The sequence below is a fragment of the Helianthus annuus genome, chromosome 14 (assembly GCF_002127325.2).
Source record: "Helianthus annuus cultivar XRQ/B chromosome 14, HanXRQr2.0-SUNRISE, whole genome shotgun sequence".
NCBI classification, from domain to species: domain Eukaryota; kingdom Viridiplantae; phylum Streptophyta; class Magnoliopsida; order Asterales; family Asteraceae; genus Helianthus; species Helianthus annuus.
Genome location: NC_035446.2, coordinates 128,747,905 through 128,771,369, shown reverse-complemented (window position 1 = coordinate 128,771,369; position 23,465 = coordinate 128,747,905). Strand labels below are relative to the sequence as shown.

At 39.0% G+C, this 23,465-nt stretch overlaps 2 protein-coding genes, 1 non-coding gene and 1 pseudogene across 3 annotated transcripts; 2 read left to right on the top strand and 2 right to left on the bottom strand.

The window, feature by feature from the left end:
- Positions 1 to 214: 214 nt before the first annotated feature.
- Positions 215 to 3,200, top strand: LOC110903720 (amidase 1). Its single transcript, XM_022149500.2, has 8 exons — positions 215 to 439; positions 516 to 668; positions 1,114 to 1,238; positions 1,341 to 1,466; positions 1,551 to 1,881; positions 2,005 to 2,173; positions 2,250 to 2,384; positions 2,957 to 3,200. The coding sequence occupies exons 1-8, from the start codon at positions 327 to 329 to the stop codon at positions 3,107 to 3,109; spliced, it is 1,305 nt and encodes a 434-aa protein (XP_022005192.1). The 5' UTR covers positions 215 to 326; the 3' UTR covers positions 3,110 to 3,200.
- On the bottom strand, positions 3,164 to 7,726 carry LOC110903719 (glutathione synthetase, chloroplastic). Its single transcript, XM_022149499.2, has 12 exons — positions 7,316 to 7,726; positions 6,997 to 7,166; positions 6,647 to 6,722; positions 6,323 to 6,453; positions 5,674 to 5,796; positions 5,499 to 5,579; positions 5,149 to 5,229; positions 5,012 to 5,081; positions 4,786 to 4,907; positions 3,903 to 4,042; positions 3,594 to 3,786; positions 3,164 to 3,512 (listed from the first exon to the last, which is right to left on the bottom strand). Exons 1-12 carry the CDS (start codon positions 7,640 to 7,642, stop codon positions 3,389 to 3,391), a joined length of 1,638 nt encoding a protein of 545 aa, XP_022005191.1. The 5' UTR covers positions 7,643 to 7,726; the 3' UTR covers positions 3,164 to 3,388.
- Positions 7,727 to 10,619: 2,893 nt separating this feature from the next.
- On the top strand, positions 10,620 to 10,772 carry LOC118486835. The gene has a single exon (XR_004880003.1). It is a non-coding gene; the product is annotated as a U4 spliceosomal RNA (small nuclear RNA).
- Positions 10,773 to 13,833: 3,061 nt separating this feature from the next.
- Positions 13,834 to 15,094, bottom strand: LOC110907372 (annotated as a pseudogene).
- Positions 15,095 to 23,465: the final 8,371 nt, after the last annotated feature.

Genomic DNA, 23,465 nt, shown 5'->3' with positions numbered 1-23,465 from the left:
TTTTCCTTCATTTCAATCACTATCACAAATTATATAATGATAGCAGGTAGACGAGCAATAAACAGACCACACGCTGAACTCTAGCCAAGAACCGAACTAACTACAGCGCCAAAGAGCCACACGTGTCAAACGACAGCCAGCTAGAAAGACAAAGGCGTGCTGATTATCCTCACAAGCTTTCACGTGCCCATTTAAACAGACAACTGTCATTTTGGACCTATCAGAGTGCCAGTGGAGCTTTTATCCATTCATCTCCTTCACTCTAAACCTCTCTCTACTCCCCATATTCAAACCCTAATTCTATCTCTTCTTCAACTGCAATTTCAATGACAATGACCGGAACCACCACCGATTACGGAGCATTCATGGAGAAATTCATCCTCCCGACGGTACCAACCTCTTCTCCGTTGAATCGCCTCACATTTGCCGTCAAAGACATGTGAGTTTCGTATACATTTGTCTATGTATCTACATGTTTGAAACATGATCGTTTTCAAAGTTTATGTCGGCTGCAGATTTGACATGGAAGGTTATGTGTCTGGATTTGGGAATCCAGATTGGTTAAGGACTCATGCTGCTGCTACATCCACAGCTCCAGCTGTTTCAGCTGTGTTGGATGCTGGTGCTATATGTCTTGGTAGAACTGTCATGGATGAAATGGCTTATAGGTCAGTCAGATATATGTATACAGATTCCATTTGCAGAACATGAGAAAACCAGGGGTGTAAATGAGCCGAGCGGAGCGGAGCCCGAGCTCAGCTCGTTTATTGTTTTATTTCTAAAGCTCGAGTTCGGCTCGTCAGTAGTTTCTCAATCTCGAGCTAGGCTTGCTTATTGTTTATTAAATATTTAATTCATATATTTTACAATTACTTACATGTATATTATAATTTTTATATAAAATATAATATAATATATTGTAAATGATAGTAATATTTTTATATTAATATATTAAATAAAAATTATATAAATCAAAGCTCATTTAGGCTCGCAAGCCGGCTCAAGCTCGACCTCGGGCTCAAGCTGGTTTATTAAACGAGCGGCTCAGCTCGTTCACACCCCTAGAGAAAACTAATACAAAGGTTTTACAGTGAGATAACGTTTTGTTCACAGCATAAATGGAGAAAATGTACACTACGGGACACCGGTTAACCCCTGTGCACCAGACCGCGTCCCTGGAGGATCATCAAGTGGCTCTGCTGTGGCAGTTGGTGCTGAGCTTGTTGATTTCTCTTTAGGTGAGTTCCATTTGATGAGCCATTCAACTGTGAGTTTAAGCTGTCTAGACGTTTCTGTAATCTCTGAGTTGTGCAGTAGTTTTAACAGTTTTATCTGTATAGGCACGGACACTGGAGGAAGTGTAAGAGTTCCTGCATCGTATTGTGGAATCTTTGGGTTTCGTCCGTCACATGGAGTTGTTTCAACCGAAGGAGTTATTCCCATGGCTCAAAGTTTCGATACTGTTGGTAAGTTGTGATTGTTACACATTGAGGCATGCTAATACCTGTAAAAGCTGTATTTTAGAGCGCGCATTTGCCAATTCTATGCAGGATGGTTTGCTAGGGATCCCGTGACTTTAAACCATGTTGGGCAGATATTATTACAGTTGCCTAATGAAAAATTAGTGCAACCTAGTCAAGTTCTAATTGCTGAAGATTGTTTTAAGCTTTTTAGTATCCCAAGCACTCGCGTGACCAACGTTATTGCTGCATCCATAGAGAAGTTATCCGGAGGTCAAATTTTGCAACCTGTTAACCTCGGGGACTACGTTGAAAGCAAAGTTCCTAGTTTGAATCATTTCAGGGAGAACGATACTGAAAACGAAGAATTTAGCATAAAATCTTTGACGGCTCTCTCTGCTGCCATGCGGTTGCTACAAAGGTGTGCATTTTGGATTTATTTTGGTAAATATGTTGACTTATAACACATATAGGACCATCATAGGCATGGCAAAAATTCAGTAGTTTTCCATAATGTGTTGTTTTTCCTTCTTGTTGAGCGTAGGTTTGAATTCAAGAAGAACCATGGCGAGTGGGTGAGCACGGTGAAACCTAACTTGGGCCCCGGTTTATCAGAACGGATACTTGATGCCCTCAACACATCTGAAGAACACATCGGTGCATGCGAGTCTGTGAAGACCCAACTACAGGAAGCCCTCGCTGCTCTCTTAGGGGTAAGTAACTCGTGTCATGACATTCAAAACATATGTACCTACATTAATCCAAGAACTTTTCCTGTTATGTGTTTAGGAAAATGGCGTAATTGTGATCCCGACTGTTCCTGGACCTCCACCTAAACTGCAAACAGAGACCACTTCATTGGAAACATTTCGTGCGCGAGCGTTCAGCTTGTTATCAATAGCTGGAGTGTCTGGATTTTGCCAGGTCAGAACCTCCTCAACATTTTTCTATGAGTAAAATGTCATTTTCGTCCCTGAGTTTTGGTCAGTTTGGTGACTTTTGTCCAAAGGTTTGTTTTTTCCGCATCTGAATCCAAAAGGTTTGAAATCTTGTCATTTTCATCCGGCTCGTTAACTCCATCCATTTTTCTTCGTTAAGTCACGAGTATTTCCGTTTTTTTTTGTTAACTTAAAGGGCAATTCGATCTTTTTCACTTTATGTGATTTAAAATACCCTTACTAACAAAAACAAGTAGGAAAAAGACGAAAATACCCCTGAATTAACGGAGAAAATTGGATAGAGTTAACGAGCTGGATGAAAATGGCAAGTGTTCAAACATTTTGGATCCAGATGCGGAAAAACAAACCTTTGGGCGAAAGTCGCAAAGCTGGCCAAACATTAGGGACGAAAATGACATTTTACTCTTTTTCTAATTGTGGCGAAAAGTATATCAGGTTGACCTTGTTTGACCTGTTATCCGACCCGTCCATTTTGCCACTTCTACTTATTTCTCGCTAGCCGTATTGAAATATTTGCACCTTGGTTTTGGTCCACAGGTGACGATCCCACTAGGGAAATATAACGGTCTTCCTGTGTCGGTTTCTTTGATGGCAAAACATGGTTCTGATGGGTTCTTGTTAAATCTCGTTGAGGCTCTTTATCCCACTATGAAAGAACAAGTAGAAATTGTTGAGAAACTTAGTTACTAGGTTCATGTATCCACTTTGTAATTCCAACTGTTTATGTAAACAGATAATAAGATAAGATAAAAGAAAAAGTATTCGCTTTTCAGTATTCTAAGATTTGACTTTTGTAGTTGACTCAAGTCTCACAACATGAATAAAATACAAGTTCATTACAAATGCCGCAACTTTCGGTATCTGACAGATAAGCGTGCAACAAGGATCAAACCGAAACGGTAACTTATTAGCTCTTGATTGAGCCAGAAATCATTAAGGAATGATTACTGATCCTTACATTATCTTATATCAACTCAAATACAAGCTATCCAGAACGGCAAAACCAGCAGCAACACCGCCTTCATTTGACGAAGAAACTTTGGTGCGCATCAGATAACCACATTGTTCGTTACTAATTACCGTCTCCTTGTTTCTGCATATCAATGCATATGCTCAGATGATATCATACTAAAAAATAAATAATCAACATGATGTTGCGGAAAGTATAGGATACCTTAAATAAGCACTGAATATCCCGAGTTCGGATATTGCATGTTCTTTATAGCAAATACCTTCTCGTACAAGAAGCGTTGGGAAAACGGCTGGGAATATTCTTTGCATGAGAATGTAAGCCGCTTCTTCTTCAGACCCTTCTTTCTGCAATCTTAATAGTGTTTCTTTAACATCGTCTCCATAAATGTTGTTACCTGAGTTGAAAAATATAATATAAAAATGTAAACAAACGTTGTTTCAAGTTTGGAAAAAAAAGGAAAAGAAGATGATAAAGATATATAGTATAGTTGCAATATATAAGATGTATGACCTCCGCCTTCTCGTTGCGGTTTCATGACGTATGCCTCTGGCTGTTGAATAGCATTCTTGACAGCATCAGAATCGTCAAGACTCCATAATCCAGCAAAGCATTCCCTAAGCTTCGCAATGTCATCTTTGTTTTCAAGAAACCTGCTCCCAGAATAATAACCCATACGGCATTCAATTATCATACTCAAAACCATTACAACAAGTGATCAACCATCAGATTCCCACATTATCCCTATATTTCTTTTTGGTAACCGTGAGAACCCGTTGAGGAAAACTCATGGGCTTGGATTAGAACATGAGACCCCTGCTAGAGGAAACCAAGCGTTTAACATAGGGGTGTGAATTTCTGACACGACATGAACCTGACACGAAATTCGCGGGTTTGGGTTTAGTCTAAATGGGTTAGTGTCAGTTTCAGGTTGAACCCCGCGAACCCGTTTAGCTAAACGCGTCGGGTTCGTGTCAACCCGAACGGCTTGGCGGGTTGACCCCTTTAACCTATTTATATTATATTTTATTTTTTTACAATATGTTTTGTCATAAATTAAATTGGGTGGGTGTTTTATGCCATATTTATAACTTAAAAATAGAAATTGACATTAAATTATGTAATTAAAATGCAATTGTATTATATACCTTTGTGTCTTTTGTAGTAAAATTTTAATATATTATTTTGTGAAAAAAAATTAAAAAATAAAAACTTCTGGTCGTGTTCGGGTCAACCCACGAATATTCAGGTCGTGTTCGGGTACATATGTATGACACGATTTTTGGGTTGCCAACCCATGAACACAACCCGTTTAGCACCCCTAGTTTAACACGGCCACCCCTTAAGATTAGATAGCCCTATACTTGTTTAAATGATAAATATCTTTTAGCATTACCTCTCAAGCACGTTTGGTTTTGCAAGCTCCTGCTGAACTTTCTTGGTACCCGTTAAATGATATGATATTGAAGGGCATTTAATAGCTGATGACTCCTCCATCAATAGCCTAGCTTTCCACTCCTATAACATACACGAACATTCGCTTTCTCTTGTAAATTTAAAAAATGAAAAATAAAACATACTAAAGAAATTTTTTAAATAAAAATTTCACGATTTCTACTGACCGATTCGGAAGGATAATCAGTGGGCGCGTATCCAGCTCTAAAATATATGACCGCAACGGTTTCACCATCCCTGAAATCTTTCAACATTCAGCTGCCGTTCATTCGAAAATTTTCGTCAACTGAATAATAATACATACACTTGAAGAGTTCCATCTGCAAGAATCTTCCCTTGTGCATCAATTTCAGCCAGTGTCTTCCGGATACTTGTAACGTTATGTGTGTTGATCAGCTCAGGACTACTTTTAACACTCAAAGCATAATACCACAAATTCGTATTTGTGTTTGCATACGCGTTTTTAAAAGTTGATTAAATTAGAGGTGGATAATTTTGCATTTATCTTAAAGATCAGTTTTCTTGCAAAAGTTTCCTTACAAACTTTTCATCAAATCATATTTCACCTGATTACCCGTTTGACTAAACAGGTTGACCCGTCAACCTATTTAAATTAAGAATAAAAAAATATATATTATAAGGTCAAAAGGATATTTTTCCTTGAGGGTTGCAGTAAGCCAATGTTGGTCATACATGTTCCTTTCTCCAGGTTGAACCACCACCAATACTACTGCACTGTATTACATAATTATCAAATCTTTCTAACACCACATTATATTAAAAAAAAAAAAAAAAAAAACAAATCAGCATGAAAAAGAAAAAATCGAACCTCGGGTTGCTATACTCGGCCCACGCCTTCGCCAACACCTCAGCAAACTTACTTGTTGACGCGTTTATTGGAACCTTTTCTGAATCAAGCCCGAGGGGTTTTGTGTAATGAGAAAGTAAGCTCCTGCAAGATGAAAGATATAAATTTCATTAAAAATTGAACACTTTGAAGTGATCAGTAAAATGCCATTTTCGTCCCTGAGGTTTGGCCGGTTTTGCGACTTTCGTCCAAAGGTTTGTTTTTCCGCATCTGGATCCAAAGGGTTTAAAATCTTGCCATTTTCATCTGGCTTGTTAACTGCATCCATTTTCTCCTTTAAGTCAAGGATATTTCTGTTTTTTTTATTAACTTAAAGGGCAATTCGGTCCTTTTCACTTTATGTAAAAAGACCGAATACCCCTGAAAAAGACCGAAGTGCCCTTCAAGTTAACAAAAAAGACGGAAATACCCGTGATTTAACAGAGAAAAATGGATGGAGTTAACGCGCGGATGAAAAAGGCAAGATTTTAAACCTTTTGGATCCAGATGCGGAAAATCAAACCTTTCGACGAAAGTCGCAAAACTGGCCAAACCTCAGGGACGAAAATGGCATTTTACTCTTAAAAAATTATAGAATGTGTGTGTCTATATATTTATATATGTATGTCACCTATGAAGCTCGCTGACAAGACAACTTAAACCAGAAAAAGAACATGAAATTGTGTTCAGTTCTATTTGAAGAAGTAAATTTGTTTTCTCATCAAGCATGTAATCCGAGCGATGTAATCCCAAGCGGATATCCTAAGAAAGATTTTAAAACTTTAGCAACCTGAATAAGATACCAACCATATACCTAATTTTGTGTCTAATAGTTCATGTACATGTAGAAAGAGGCATTCCATGTAATTTACAGCAAGAATACTACACTGATTGTAGGTTGTATGCCTTGCTTGATTATTAATAATATCATAGAATAAATACACTATTAAGATACCTCTTTCTTGCCGCTTTGTAGCATCCGAGAATGTATATCTAATAATCTGGATGTAAAGGCGTCCACTTTCTTCGTTCTGTAATTTCAAGATTTAAAAAGACAGTTTGAAAACATTCATATTCATTAGTAAAATTTAAACCAGTCTGAAAACATATTCTTTTTGTCAAGGCAAAACACAAGAAAACTAAAACGAGGCTAAACTCAAACATTATAGCAAGAAGACATACACTAAACATATGCATTATATAAAAATGTTCACTTGCATACTTTTTCCGATAGCATATTTGAACATATATACCGATTAATCAACAACTTATACTCAAACAATTATGTCAAGGGTATTGAATTACCTCGAAAGAGTGTCCTGTAGAAACTTGCCATCCAAGCTAACTCGGTCAACTAACTCATTGAAAACGGGAGCCAATTCACAAGCTTGATTCCACTGAGCTTCTGGAAATGAATTTGGTAATAAAGCAATTGGGGCATGAACCATTCCCACTCCAGGAACCAATCCTGATCTCTGCAAAATTATTCATAATTGAAACTAAAAATCTCACCTTTAAAATCTTTCAAATAATACAAAACCCGAAAACCAATCATAATCCAAACTCGAAAATCTTTTAAATAATACATAACCTAAAAACCAATCATAATCATAAAAAAAACAACCTCCACATTTCTGTCTCCTACAACAAGCCCATGAAGAGAGCTCCAAACAAGAGCATCATGAACCAACTTCTGAACCAATTCTGAGTCGATTGAGTGAGGATCGGAGATGGGGGTTTTCAGAGAATTTGTTGAGGAGTTGGTTGTAATACTGCTGCATTTGGGGGGCGAATTCATTGAGGATTTGGGTAAAGATTTGGGGAAATGGGAATAATAAGTGAGAGTAGAAGGGGAGATGATGAAATTTGATGGTGATTTGGGGTGGAGAGTGGATGAATGGTGATTGGGTAACGAAAGAGGAAGGGGGGATGAAGAACAGGCTGCACCCATTTTGACTTTTTGAGGAGTCCACTCAATGCAATGGTTATTTACTTATTTAGCCGTCATTGTAGATGGAATCGAATTATCGTACCATCATCGCCGTTTGATTCTTGAAATTTTTTTTTAAAGGAATTGAAATCTTAGGAATTGGAATTAATTCGACTCAAATTTTGTATTGTGTTTATGTTGTGAAAATGTTGTAGTTTTTCGTTTGTTTTCGTGGTTGTGGTTCTGGTAAGTTTTACCGGCTCTATATATTCAGATATATAGTAGTTTTGTCGTTAAAAAAATTAACATTCTATTGGAAAGTTGAAATTCCATTATTGATGTGAAGGATTCTTAAAATCCAAAAAATGGTGGAATATATTTAAATTATAATTCCTTTATGTGTCAACCAAACATTAAATTTTAAGAGAATTAATTCCAATCCATCAGAATTTCAAAGGATTCTGCCAATCAAGCAGATAAGTTTCATACAAATTCTGTCAATAATTAGTCCAAAAACATTTGTCAATAACCCACCCTCGTGATTTTTAAACGATTATAAATTTTTTCATATTTTTTTTTAAAATTACATAGTAAATAAGGGCATTTTATTCCCTTTAAATTGAGTATAGTATTGTTATTCTTTGTTTAGTTAGAAAAAATGACATGTTAAATGATTAAGAATGTCTAGGTGGTGAACACTAATTGAATCGTTAACCGAAAACGAAGTCAACTAAAAACTGAATTAAGTGAAACCCAATTAACCAAAAACCGGTTATCGGTTTATTTTGTATCATCGTTTAACAAAAATTAATCAAATCGAACCATTAATATTTTCATATATTTCTAAATTTTATACTTCCAGCCAAATTATGATTTTGCTCCATTTAAATTTACAGTTTTGCCATTGTTTTTGTTTCTTTTTCTTGAGTAAACTGCCAAAACATCCCTAAGGTTTGGATACGACGGATACGACTGCCAAATCCATCCAAAAAGTTTTTTTTTTCTCAACTGAACCATTGAGGTTTTAAAATTGTTGCCAAATCCATCCACTTTTCTAACCATGTTAAAAGCTAATGTTTAATAAGGGGTATTTTGGTAACTTATTTTTAAATCTTACCTGCTTAAGCTAAATGACACACCAGACAAAGCATCATAATCCCAGAATTTTCAATGTAGCAATGCAGAGGTTATTGTGAGTCTCTATTGTATCATGTTTTGTATTTGGATGTAAAGTGGGCTGCTGCACCATCTTGCTGTAGTGATTTTCAAAAGAAAAATACATATAGTTAATAGTTAGTCGATTGCATCAATTGTCCTCATAAATTAATGGATGAGATGGTGGATAAATTTATATATTATATGTTAATGAATTAATATTATTATATGGCATGAATTATTCGTATGTCATGACTCATGAATTATTACCGAGACAACCGAAGGGTCGGTTATTTATATTTTTGATAACCGCATGTTGCGGTTCGGTTATGGTTATTCTTATATTCATAACCGAAAATAACCGAACCGAATGTTTTAAACATGGCCGAATCCATAGGACCATAAGTTTTTAAGTTAGTGTTTACGTATTTAACCATGGCCCAATCTATATATTTTTTTTATGAAGTGTTCAAGTCTTTTAACCATGACCCAATCTCATTAACTTTAAAACTCTAGGCCCTGTGTGTATTTTACAACTAGTGATACATTTCTGAAAGCGCAGAAGCGACAAGATTAGCAACTTAGGCAGCATATCAAAACAAGTGAATTTTGTAGCAACAATTGGGTTGACACACCATTTTTTGACCAGTTTTTTTTTCTTTTCTTTAAGTTACTGAAGTGTCGAATATGATTAAAAAGTTGCATGTCTAAAGTTATTAGTGAATCTGAATCCATATAGGAGGTTTTATGCCTTTAAAAGACACCTGATGAAACACTGGTTAACACTAGGTTATCCAGCTGGGTCGTCTCGTCAATAAGGGTTCAATCTCTTCCTCCACTCGCCAATCGCTGATTCCTGCAAAACAGAACACCGGTGACTCGTCACAAGGAGGGGGGTTCTCCTTGTGACCACCCTCCGGCGTGAGAATAAGTATTGTTCTGAGGAGAATAGTGTGTGTTGTAGGTGAAATAGAGAGAGAGCAGAATGTTAAACCCGAAGGAGTCCTCTATTTATAGCCGAATGATGAAGGAGGGAAGGGACGCCTTGCCAGCTGCCACCGAGCGCCAGTCTCCTCTGTCACTCCCAGAGTAGTGGATGACGTGGCGCATCTTTATTCGTCCAGTCAGGAGAATTCTGGCAAGGGCTGTCGGCCTGTCCTAGGAATATTTTGCAGGTCCAGCTGATGTTCGTCTACTGGTGACACGTGTTGTCCTTTTTGTCTGGGAGAGCATCTTTGGTGTCACCTGCGATTCCTTCCAGAAGCTTCTAGAAGCTTCTGGATGCACTCTGTTGAAATAGGCGCCATGCTGGAGACAAAGTGGTGTGGTCCCTGCCATGTGTGTATGGATTTGGGGCCATACCTCTTCAACACCTTAGGTGAATTTTGACCTGTTTGGTATGTTTTCCGTTTAAGCTAATCTTTCGTCTTACTTGTTTAACTCATTATAGATAAAGGGTATTGCCACTAAAAGGGTTTGTTTATTGCTTCTCTTTTTCCCAGCTGCTAAGCTTACAATTAACAAGTGCAAGCAAGAACTACATATTGTAACAATGAACAATCTTCAACATATTATGGAGATGTAAATGTAGAAAAAGAAAAAGAAAAAAAACATTCATAATTGGCAATTTTTTTGGTTCAGAATATCTCATTGTTGGTTGTTTTGTTAATTGATCATTATCTGCACATCTATAGCACAAGTTGTCGAGGAACACAAGTGAAACAGCAGACTAAATAGCTGTGAAAGAAGATTGAGTTTTGTGATTGATCCCACATCGGTGGAGGGTATGAAAAGGGTGGATTGTGGTGTGTATAAAGAAGGGGTTGTGGAAATGAAAAAAAGTATCTTTGCGCTTGGGGCAATGACGCAGCAAATGAGGTAATAACTGAGGCGCGTCAATTGCTGGTTGAAAACTATTTCCAAACCCCCTCCTCGGCTTTGGGTCTCCCTTGGCCGTCGAGAATTTCTGGAAGGGCTCCCTCTCGAGGGTAAAGCCCTACAATCTCTAGTTCTAATATTTCTTTTTCTTAAAAGTTTGCTACTATTTTTTTTAAATAAATTAAATAGATTGTAAAAGATTTTGTTCATTGTATTTCAATTGTTTTTTGGATCAAACTCATTGAAGTTTAATGTTTTGCTGATGGCTCTACTTAAAAAAATCAAAGACCGGCGTTTATTTTGTTTCTTCTTTAAAGACCGCAATTTGGGTAGGGTTAAAATCGTGTATTCATATCGAACAGATTCGGTTAATTCGAAACCAGAATTTGTTATTCCATTTTAATTCGGTACAAATATTGGGTCATTCGGGTAAAATTTGAATAAGGAACACCGGTAAAACATGCCCATATGACATCAGAATGTATAAAAATGGTCGGATAGTAACATACCTAAATCGCATAAAAGACCCAGATCAACAAAAGGTTAGCAGGGAATGCAGTTTCCTGCATCTGTACATGGCCTATACAGGATGCAGCTGCGGATAATCTTGAAGCATTTCTTGTTCTGTAACATGTCAGGTAAACCTCATGATTGTTTAGTTTTAGTGAGGCACTTTGCTTTCTGATGCTCAACTTGTAATTAGTTTTTAGTGAACAGTTTTCCAAAAAAGATGGTTGTTCATTTGAGACAGCCGAGCAGATTATTATGGACCCATGGAGCCCCGACTCGTTATCCTTCCACTGTCATGAGTGAGGGGTTTTCGCAGCTCTGTGAAGCCAGCCTTACGCAGTGCCCCCTGCTTTAGGAACCACGTGACCCAAGCCTTCACTCAAGCCACATGCTCCAACTCACAACTTGGAACGGGCAAGCCAGCTTGTGCGCCAATGGAGCCAACCTGACTGGATTGAGTCACTGTCCAACCATCTTTAATACCCTCACTTGAGTTACAGGCAAGCGCTACCAAGCCCGGCGATGTTGGATCTGCAAATGTGTTTTATAAATAAGAGGAATGATTGTTCTTCAGCCGATGTGGGATAGAAATGGTACCAACTTTAAACATAAACTTTAACATATCAGAATGACCAATATTTGTTTTGCATATTTTGGACTTAGATAACGGCTTAGTAATTTACTTGTCATCCAAAAACCAAATGATAGTCCACAGATATATCGCCCGTTGATAGGTGATGCATGGCCCGAGTTGAATGGTCAAAATTGCTCCATCTATAAAGAGTTTGATGCTTGCTTATCTTCTTCCTACTGCCAATGCTTACCATTGATAAGTTCCAGCAAACACGATACGAATAGGGGTGCCATAATATTGCAATGACTAAAGCTGCATTGCTTATGGTTCTTTGGTTTCTAATAAATACTTTTTAAAAAAAAATATATTTAGTTAAAACTTACAAAGATAAAAGGTAAGTAAATTGTACTGTAAAATATAAATTATTTAGATATTTATAGATATAAAAAGCATGATTTATGATTTAGCAAAGAAAACAATTGCAAACAGGTCTCACCAGAATATTGTTTGAAGGGATAGATGCAAGCTTTTGCAAAGCTATCTTCACAAGTTCCCTCGTTTTGATCGGTGGCAGTTCATGTGCGCCGCTAGCAGCCACAATGATCGTAACCTTTTAACCAGACAACATATTTTTAGTCTAGGAATGTTTGAAAGAGTTGTGTTTGGAGAAAGATTATGTTGATTCTGAGTATTCAGAATCAGACCACAGACTTGTTACTCTTTGCTTTCTGATGAAATTGATCAGGGTCTCCTCATCCCTTTCTTCGGTAGAAAGTTTGTTAAATCGTTTCATACTTTTAAGGTTCCGAATTATCACGCATTTGACTCTAAGAGTCCACTGTTCGAACTGGTTGACTTTTTTCATGAAAGCAACTTGGGAGTTTCTGGATGAGCTTCAATGTGTTTCCCTGATTTTTGTTCTGTGAGGTCTCGACAACTATAAAGGAAGAAATATTTCTGAGAACTTTGGTTCTCACAAAACTGGTCATACTTTATGATTCACAGCCGGGACATAACAACATCTAAAATATCATCGAAAAAAAAAAAGATGGTTGTTCATTTGAGACAGCCAAGTAGATTATTATGGACCCATGGAGCCCCGGCTTGTTATCCTTCCACTGTCGTGAGCGAAGGGTTTTCGCAGCTCTGTGAAGCCAGCCTTACGCAGTGCCCCCTGCTTTAGGAACCACGTAACCCAAGCCTTCGCTCAAGCGACATGGTCCAACTCACAACTTGGAATGGGCAAGCCAGTTTGTGCACCGATGGAGCCAACCTGACTGGGCTGAATCATTGTCCAACCATCTTTGATACCCTCACTTGAGTTACAAGCAAGCGCTACCAAGCCCGGTAACATATGGTCCGCAAATGTGTTTTATAAAGAAGAGGAAAGATTATTTCTTAGGCGATGTGGGATAGAAATGGTACTCCTTTTTTATATAAATAATAGTATATCAGGATGAGCAATATTTGTTTTGCATATTTTGGACTTAAATAACAGCTTAGTAATTTACTTGTCATTCAAAAAAACAAATGATACTCAACAGATAATGATGTTTAAAGAAAGCTTATCTATCAAATCTGAGAGTTTTTGTGTAGTTGATGTACAATTGATATTCTCAACCACAACCTAAAACTTCTGTGGTAACCTTAATATATAAACATGAGGAATTAATTTGGTCATGTGTATCGCGTATTAATTTGGTCCTACAATGGTTTTCTCATCGGTGTGAATTATGTGTCTTTAGCATGTTTCCTACATTTAGACTAATTTGATGTTAAGTGAAACTTTTAAAAGCGTTTAGGATATGTGTTACTATTATACGTCGTATAAGAACAATATGAACTTATCGAATTGAAAACGAAACTTTGGAACATCCATTTCTAAAAGCACCGTGTGGGACACAAGGTTGCTGATGCATGATCGCAACATGATCCAATCATGTTCCTTTACTGTAAGTTGTGCTTTTTAGCAGTTAGTTTATGGTCGAACCGTAGATTGGTTGTGCTAGGGTGAAACTTTTCTTCAATGTGAAAAAACATATGAAGAAAGAAAGACCCTTTGGTTGTATTTACAACTATAGTATCACTAGTTACAACTTTCATGAGACAAAAGTATATATATATAATATAAACATAATAACTATTGAAGGACAGTATATGATCAATACTAGAGGTAATGTGCATAGTACTACTGCATGGATCTTCAACATGAAAACTCAAGAAACATTATTTTCGACATTTTTATCATCATCATAATCGTCGTGACCATCATCACTTACATGGTCTAAGAAACCGTCAAGGTACCATGGCAATTTCTCCATATTGGCACCCCGTGGAGCATAGGCTCGCCATTTTTGGCCCGCTATCATATCGGGGGATAGTCCCCATTGTTGCATCTGTTCATCAGAGTGGTGAACTGCTAGACTGTACTCACCACCCGAACCTAATTGCATCACTCGGAACTCACAGTTGTCAAAATTGTGCAAGTACTCGAACTGCTCAACGGTCCACTTGAACCACTTCATCAAGAACACTCGCGAAGCGACCCCGTGTGAGACTATGATCAGGTTTAGGTCTGTTGACAGGTCATGATTAAGCCGGTTCATGTCTATGTATGTCTCTCCATAAAGATTCAAGAAAGCCTGCACATTTTTAAAAGTTATTTCCCAAATGTTTAACCCGTACGTATCGGTATCACTACCATCATAGATCAAACAACTGATCCTACAACAAATCATCAACAAAACACTTACTCGAAACACGATCATACACATCAGCAGCAGACTCACCCTCGGGAAACCGATAAAAAAACCTACCAAACCTCTGTCTAACATCCTTAATCATCTTCATTTCTTCGGTAATCTGAAAATTCCCAAAATCCTGTTCCCTAATCCTACATTCCTCTCTAACTCCAATCACACACTTCCTAGGAAACGATCTCGCAATCTCCCGGAGACTCGATCGTGTTCGCGTGTACGGTGAAACATAGAAGTAGACTTTCCAGGTGTCCGGTGGGGCTGTCGGAACCGGAAACTAGTTGGCGGATCTGGGTTCCGGCGAGTCTGGCCTGAGAGATTCCTTGTTGGGTGTGTTACGGTAATAATAGTGTAGGGGTCAATTGGGAATTATTAAATAGTATAAGGGTCAGTTCGTTAATGTTTGTGTACTTAAACGATGCTGGGAAATGAATAAAGACATCGATGAATTGAGTTTACTTCTTCTCTTAGGGTTTCTTCTTCTCTTTGTCGATCTTACGCTCGATTACCACTTGTGTTCGTATCAATGGTATCAGAGCATTCTTTCCTCTCTTTCCTCTGACTGTGGGTTTGGGCAGCGATAGTAACAACCATCAACATCAACGATTCAATAATTAGGGCAACAACAACATCAACAAGTTAACGAGCAGATTACCATGGAGGAACTTATGTCACTGAGCCAAGAAGGTATCATTGGAAAATATTTTGATGAATTCAAAGTCTTGCTTAGTAGGGCTAAAATTTTTGAAGAAATTTCTGAAGACTATGCAACATATCTCTTTATTTGCGGTCTTAAACCAAAAATTGGTGATATTCTTATGAGGTATCACAATATTGGCAATGGTTTAAAGTTGGAGAGGGCGTTTTCCTTGGCCAGGATGCGGGAAACTATTCTGCAGGGGAATTCAACTCAAACGAATCGATATCAAACTTCAGGAACAAACAGGGCATCAAACTTTGAGGTATGTACAGTCGTTTCCCTACGAGATTCCGGTTCCACTAATGATAACGGGGAGAGTATTATATTACAAGATTGTTTTCAATTTACTAAAATTGAAACTGCACCAAAGGTGTTTGATGAAATGCCTGTTGGATTTGACAATAAAAAGGATGTGGGTATGGGTGAGGATTCAAAGAAAAAAGAAATAGATGACTCAAAGGAAAAGGGAAAGGATATTAGTAGAACTGAAAAGGAAATATGTTGTTTAAGTCAAGATTTTCCTGTTGATTGCGGTTCTGTTGTGATTTTACCGAATTTTAATAGACAAGGAGATCAAATTAATGTTTTCCATAAAGTTGTAAATAGCAGACCTGGGGTAACCAAGTTAGGGTGCTTATTTGTTTCTTGGGATGTTCTTGATAAAATTTTGGAAGAAGTGAGTAATGAAACCTTTGAAGTGGAGCAGGTTCTTAGAGGTTTTAAAGATATCATACGACTTGATTACAAAGATAAACCAAAAGTATTTCAAATCCAGGTGTTGATTGTACTAGAACACATGTGGCATCGATGGAAATCTAAATTGATGTTCCTCATTGTGTCCAAGAATTGGTGTAGTGAACCGTGGAAGTATGATTTTAAGGAGAGTAATTATAAATTGAAATTCAAATTTTGGTGGGCCAAAAGTGGTTTAAAAAACAAAAAAGGGCATATATGGTACAAATGGAAACCTAAACGGTTGTTTTCTTTCAAGTTCGTGGATGGATGTAGTGGGAAATGGAGGGTAAAGGGGTGCATGTACCACAAATGGGAACTTAAACTGATGTTTCTCATTGTGATCAAGGGTTGGTGTTACACAGATAGAAATATTGAACTTTCATGGCATTATTGCAATAATAAAGAACAAGGGGTCTCTAGGCGTGAGGATGTTGGAACCATTAAGCAGTACATATGCTTGTCTTTGCTCAAGAATAGTGCATCAACCCTTATAACTACGATAGCAGAGAAAAACTTAAATTTAACTATTGTGAATTGCTGCATTGGGATACCCATTTATTTCACTGATGTTAAAAGAACGATTGTTATGGGTGTAGCTACTATAGCAAGCTTGCATCCTTCACTTTCGATGCATGGAACAATTACAACTGCTCTAGCACTTGGAATATACATGACTGAATTGCCTGAGAGCAATCATCTGAATGTAGCCTTCGTTGACATTGGAGATGCTGACATGCAGGTCTATATGGAGGCTCATAAGAAAGGTCACTTGAAGATATTGGCTAACTCTTTGGACTATCTAATTGCACCTTTTGATAGGAAACTTCCTGTCATCATAGCTCAAGCTTCCACCGCAGCTCATCGATTACCGCTGTCAACTATTGCCATCTCATCAGATGGCTTCATATTTATTAGCGGCACCAAGTTCATTTTCATGGTTGAAGACGTAATGGAGCAGTTAACAGGCCTAGTGATTTTACACTTGGGTGGAAATGTTTTGTTTGGAATTTTGCAACTTTCTGATCGATGCATGGATGAACTGATAAAAGCTTTACCCGAACTATCCGAGGACAATAGTATCTTGGAGTTAAAGGAAGTTGTACTTTCTAAGTCTGAAACAAAGTGCCAAAGACTTACCTTTTTGGGGTATTCATTTACCATCGCAGAGGAGCTATTGCCAATGGTTATGTCCATAAATTGGAGTGTTTTAAATGAAAGCAAGGAAGTAGCAGAAAACAAAGTTAATGACAACAATTTTTGTGAAGCTTTTGTTGGAAGGCATAGGAAGAGATGGTGGTCCAAGATTGTTAGTGCAAAGGAGGGCCGCCTTTCCACTACTACAGTGAAGCTTAAAAAGAATTGCACTTTTTTTTTCTTTTTTTCAACTTTCGATTTTTGAGGTCAAAAATTTTATAGGAAGGGAGTGTTGTTACGGTAATAATAGTGTAGGGGTCAATTGGGAATTATTAAATAGTATAAGGGCCAGTTCGTTAATGTTTGTGTACTTAAACGATGCTGGGAAATGAATAAAGACATCGATGAATTGAGTTTACTTCTTCTCTTAGGGTTTCTTCTTCTCTTTGTCGATCTTACGCTCGATTACCATTTGTGTTCGTATCAGGTGAGTGTGATCTGGTGGTCCGGTACGGTGTAGTAGGTTGAACCGTCGCGATTGCCTTCACTCTCGCCGTGACGGACCAATATTATTCGTTTTGGGAGGCGGTCAACTCCTCCGTGTTCGAACATTCTGTAAGTTCGATGTAAGTCTTGGGTGTGTTGTTGCAACGGTTTGTTTAAGTTAGATGTAAATCTTGTTTAAGTTAGATGTAAATCTTGCATGTTCGAGTTATCCTCTCCTCTCCTCAATAATATGATACTAGATTTTTGCCCTCGGCCGCGCGTTGCGGCGGCAACGGCTTAGTTGTTTATAGCTGGCAACACATTATATAATCCATTAACTATACGAAAACGCGTGTGTCGATGTATCCGATCTAAAGCATTGCGTTTACAAAAGAAACGGAATCGAACCCGGGTTGGTTCGTTTAGTGAGGGTTCCACCTAACCACTACACCGCCCTTACCTTCAAGACTTAGTAATGTCAAACGTACAGGAACTCGAATTTGTAGCGTCGAATGAAAGTGTATTATATTTGACCCGACTCGTTTGCGAACAAAGTTGACGTTAAAACGTAAACCAAACGAAAACATACGTAAAAATAAGCATGAAAGCATATTATATTTGACCAGACTCGTTCCGAAAAAAAAACTATGTTGAAACATGAGTTTTGTATCATTAACGCAGAAACGTGAAACATGAAAATGCAGTATATATAGACTCGTTTTCGAAAAAATTGTCAAAATGAAAGAATGGAGGGTTAGTTCTTTTATCAATTAAAAATTACAAAATATTTAAAAAAAAGAGAATATGGAAATTGAAAGAATGCAACCATTTGACCATATCAACGTCTCATTTAGTAACAGCCAAACAATTGAATATTAAAAGAAAAGGGATGAAGAGGGATCGAGGCTAACAATCATTGGAAAGTATGATGGCCAAAGTGTAAAAGAAAAGGAGGATCAAAAAGGTAAAAGTCACCGACCTTTAAGTTTAAGATTATATAAATGTGGGTTTTAACAAGAGAGGGACTGTTTTGTATTATTCAATAATAGGGGGGCTATAGTTGTAATTGGCTGGGTAGTTGTTAGTTAGTTAGTTGATGACTGTTAAATACTGTTGTAATCAGTTGTAGTGGGTATCGATTGTTTGAGCTAATTCTCTGCTGTTTCTTCTCTTCTTCTTCTCTCAATTCCATCACGTATCATTAGTATCAGAGCACCGATCCTCGACCGTTCTGCAACCAATTTGACTGAATTCAAACGACACAAAACAGTTATCGGCTCCAGTATCAAACAAACACGAAACATATATACCATTCACAAGGAACGTACCATTGACCACGTTGTTGTCAGCCTGAGCCTGGCGCGCATTGATGTTGAAGGTTCGGGCGCGTGCTGCTTGCTGTTGTTGCTGCTATTGTTGGGGTTGCTGCTGTTGCTGAGGCTCTTGCTTCACCACCCTATTCGGGCACATGTTCGCGAAGTGGTTGGGATCACCACACGCGAAGCAAACTCTTGCATTGATCGCGGGTGCAGGAGCCGCTTGCTGGCCTTGAGGAGCGGTAAGTAGAGCTTGATGAGCAGTACGTAGAGCGGTAGCTTGGCGAGGACCAGTACGGCAGTTTGCGGTGAAGTGGTCGTACATGTTGCAGTGCACGCAGTATCGATAGGCGATTCCCACTGTGTGATGATAAGTACATGTCGGGCACGCAGGGTGAGAACCGGTATATGCACGCTTTGCAGGCGGTGCATAAGTAACTGGTGCTGCAGCTGGTCGGTGTTGAGATTGTTGCTGAGCTGGTACAGCTTGAAGTGGGGCAGCGGTAGTGAGAGCACGGTTCTTGTTACTGGAGTTGCTGTTGTTGCTCTTCCTCTTGCGACGAGAGGACTTTGATGACTGAGGAGCGGTGGCGGCGGTTTCAGCGGTTGCGGCAGTTGTAGCTTGATGCAAATTCTTCGAGGCTTTGTCCCAGACGCCAGCCTTGACTCGCTTGTCGTTGATTTCAGCGGCGAGCAGATAAGTTTCCTCGATTGTTGCTGGTTTTGCAGCTTGCACAAAGTCTGCAACACAATCCGGCGGAGCTCGGATATACTTCTTGATTGTCACATCAGGAGTCTTGACTTGATTAGGACATATTATGCTTAGTTGCTTGAAGCGAGCAGTCAGAGCAGCAGTGTCACCATCCTTCTGCTTGATATGCCAGAATTCGTCCTCCAACTTTTGGTGCTCATGGGGAGGGCAGAACTATTCCAACATGACGTTCTTCAACTCACCCCATATCAAACTGTAAGCTGCATCATTTCCGCGTTTGTTTCCCTCGGCCGTCCACCAGTCTAAAGCGCGAGACTGGAAGACGCCGGTAGCATTCAGAGTGCAGGGTGACCTCGATCGAATCAAACCATTGAAACAGAGCCGTAGGGCCATCTTCGCCAGTAAATTCTTTCGGACCGCAAGCTTTGAACTGCTTGAAGCTAAAAACAGACTTTGGTGAATCTGTCCTGGACTCTTCAGAAGACTTGCTGGTATTCTCTTGTAGGTCGCTAACGATTTAAGGGATAACTTTCGCGATCTATTTCGCGACGAGAGCAGCAAGGCGTTTGTCTTTCTGGTTTTGACGAGCAGTTCGAGAGTGAAAGGATCCAGATGACGATATTGTCTGCAACAGACATCGCCATAAGACTCAAACACAATAAAATCGAATCTCACCTCACATACCTAATGCTACTAAAGCTCAGGAACACCATCACGTAACACATAAACACATAGGCACATAAGCACATAATCACGGAAGCACGTAAGGCACATAGGGCACACAGAAGCTGTCAGAATACAAAAACCTATCATTCACAGTTCGCGCGCGTTCGAGAATAGCGATGGCGATTAGCGAGTACACAGCGAGCAGCATAGCGTACAATGATACCCCAAGTAGTAGCGATTTGTTAACGTTTTGAGATGGATGTGCAGTGCGATTCGTGTGTGTCGATCAAAGCGAAAGCGGATAAATCACCAAAAATTAGGGCATATAAACAGATAAAATCACATAAAACACATAAAATCCACATAAAAGCGACGAGTTATCAGAGTCGGAAATTGCGAGCTCAGAATCGAAACACATAAAAATCGAGAATAGGTTGTCTGCGGCTGATAGACGTCGACTGCCCAAAGTGGTTCGACTATTCACAAGGACTTTTGGTACACACGTTGGCCTTCGGGACTGTGCTCTTGCTTCGAATTTGGGTGAATGACACGTATCCTTCCAGTTACAGTGTGACTTCAAGTCGTTGGAGTCCGTCGAGACTTTGGTGAGAGTTTTATAAACCAAAATAGAGATCGGAACGAGTCGTCAAGGTTTAGGTTCCACCCCTAACTCAACAGCTTCGTTCCCGTTTTGATAAAATAGGGAAGAGATTATGTGTCAAAGTACGGATTTCACTCCTGATTCAACGCAAATTCTCCTGTTTATAGATAAAATGCGGGTTGAACAAGCAATTTAGTCGAGAGTTTGCGGTTTTTCACACCTAATCTCGACCTGATTACTCGTTCATTTCCAAATATTAAAGTGCAGTGATAGTGTAGTGCAAGCGAGCATAGCGAGATATAGCAAGTAAGCTCGTACAAAACCCTAAGGGTATGCACAAGTCGGTCTGTTGGTTCCTAACTATAGACTAGGTCGCTTCTAAGACATCGACCCGGACTAGGTCGAGTCTTGCCTAATTCCCTATAGTTATGGCTCTGATACCAATCTGTCACACCCCAACCGATGGCGGAATCATCGGGGCGCGGCACTGAGCCAAACAGATTGTCCAAAAGTTTCCATAACAGCTACGATTACCAATTATTTAAGCATCACGTCCCATACCATGACATAACAAGTAGCATAGTTATTACAGACAAAATCAAGACAAATAGTTCTGTTCCGACAACTCAGATTTCAAATAAAAGTAAATTGTTTGTTTGTTTCTAGACTCTCCTAAGCTCGATTCCATCAAATAGTAAGCAAGCATCCTAAGCACCTGTCACATACGTTAAAATACGGGTCAGTACATAAAGTGTAAAGGTGAGCATACAAGTTTGATATAGCATAGTAGAGTTCGAAATCGTTTACGCATAACCAACATGTACAACGTATAATGTGAAGCATGTAAGTTATCGACAAAGATACTATCATTACCAATGACTGTGATTTGACTGCGAGTAACGAGTGCGCAACACATGTTCACCACTATGAACACGTGAAGTAATATCCTTAACAACCCCTATCCACGACAGGTGCTGAGTCCAAACTATAGTACTATCGTTGCTAAGGCAGGTAGACAGCAATCAATGTGTTAACATAACAAACAGGCATTCATCGAGTCACGTATAACATGCAATAGCGGTTAGCGTATAAATAGTGTTTGCGTTGTGTGTCGTTATGATTTGAATATAGATAACTTATGTAACACCCAAAAGTGCATAAAGCAAAAAAGGGATCGAGTATACTCACAGATTATGTTTAACAATTAAACACAACCTTGGATTGAAGGGAGCACAAAGAGAGATTAGCCTGAACAGTTAACGATAGCATAACGGTGAGCGGCGCGTAAAACGGTGCGAAGTGTCAATGAATTGGACGGTAATCCGATCGGATGGCAATCCGATCGGATGGCCGGTCGATCGGATGACAATCCATTCGGATGGTTATCCGATCGAGTGACCATTCGATTGGTTTGTCATCTGATGTGTTTGTGTATGATGGTTTGTACTTTGAAGATCTCGTTGGAGCATTTTGAAAACAGAGAAGTATCTCTACCCTTCAGGTCGGTCGATCGAACGACGACTCGATCGAATGGCGATCCGTTCGGTGAGACATTTCTCGGAGAACAAGTTCACAGCAGTGTTGTCACTCGATCAGATATTCTACCGATCGGGTGGCAATCCACTGGAACTGATAATGCATTGAACTTGTAAAAAATTGTTTAAGTGTTGAAGTCCAAACATCACATGGTCGGGTGGTAATCCGATCGGATGGCAATCCGATCGGACGGCAATTCGTTCGATGTTCAAAACCTCAAAAGTTGAAAATAAAAGTTAAATGTGGGACCAAGGTGCAGGCCGATTGGGTGGCTGTCCGATCGGGTGGCAATCCGATCGGACGGCAATCCGTCCCAGTCGACCTGATCGTCTTTACACTTGGTTGTTTTGATAGTTTGCGTTTTGTTCGAGGCAGCGTGATAACGTGTTAAACAACAGAACCTCGTCATGGCTCAAGTAACCCGATCAGACAGGAATCACCCTAGTCCGACCAGTTACAGTCCGAGACGGTGTTTCATGTTTAACCCGAAATCGGTAGTCTCTTGGATAGAATTCAGATATTAAACCAATACATTAACAAGAAGGAGTAGAAGACCAGAACAAGCTCCGATTCTATCGGTTTTGAGTGCATTGAGTGTAAAAAGTTGAAAGAAAGTTAGAAAACCATCTTTCAATCCTTTCCACCTTGAATATGTTCAGATCTCTGCAAGATCTTTGTTTATTCATGTGGAAATCGTTCAGATCTAAGTTATTCTTAGTGGATTGAAGCCAAAACATGAAGTTCATAAGGACCCCATGATGACATCATCCTAGAACACCTCAAATCTAGTGATTTCACGATTAAAAGTTAAGATTCAAAAGATAGATAAGTGAAAGAGTGAGTGTAGATTAAGAAAGTACAAGATTTAGGTTGAAAATTACAAGAATCGCGAGAAATCGAGAGAAAGAGGCTTGAGAGCGGCTGGGTCGAGTGAGAGGAGCTGTCACATCAAGTGATGTGACATATGAAGGGTATTTATAGGGTTTCCCAAAAAAAGGAAGGTGTGAATGGATAGGGTGGGTCACTGTAACAACTCTCACTAAAATTAATACTTATTATGTTAATTGTCTAATAAGGAAACCCTA

Excerpts from the sequence above, each read along its gene's own strand:
- LOC110903720 (XM_022149500.2), top strand. The coding sequence starts at position 327 with ATGACAATGACCGGAACCACCACCGATTACGGAGCATTCATGGAGAAA. Across the intron at positions 440-515 it reads ACATTTGCCGTCAAAGACAT|ATTTGACATGGAAGGTTATG; the intron begins GTGAGTTTCGTA and ends TGTCGGCTGCAG. Across the intron at positions 2,385-2,956 it reads GAGTGTCTGGATTTTGCCAG|GTGACGATCCCACTAGGGAA; the intron begins GTCAGAACCTCC and ends TTTGGTCCACAG.
- LOC110903719 (XM_022149499.2), bottom strand. The coding sequence starts at position 7,642 with ATGGGTGCAGCCTGTTCTTCATCCCCCCTTCCTCTTTCGTTACCCAAT. Across the intron at positions 7,167-7,315 it reads TAGGAGACAGAAATGTGGAG|AGATCAGGATTGGTTCCTGG; the intron begins GTTGTTTTTTTT and ends ATAATTTTGCAG. Across the intron at positions 3,787-3,902 it reads ACCGCAACGAGAAGGCGGAG|GTAACAACATTTATGGAGAC; the intron begins GTCATACATCTT and ends TTTTCAACTCAG.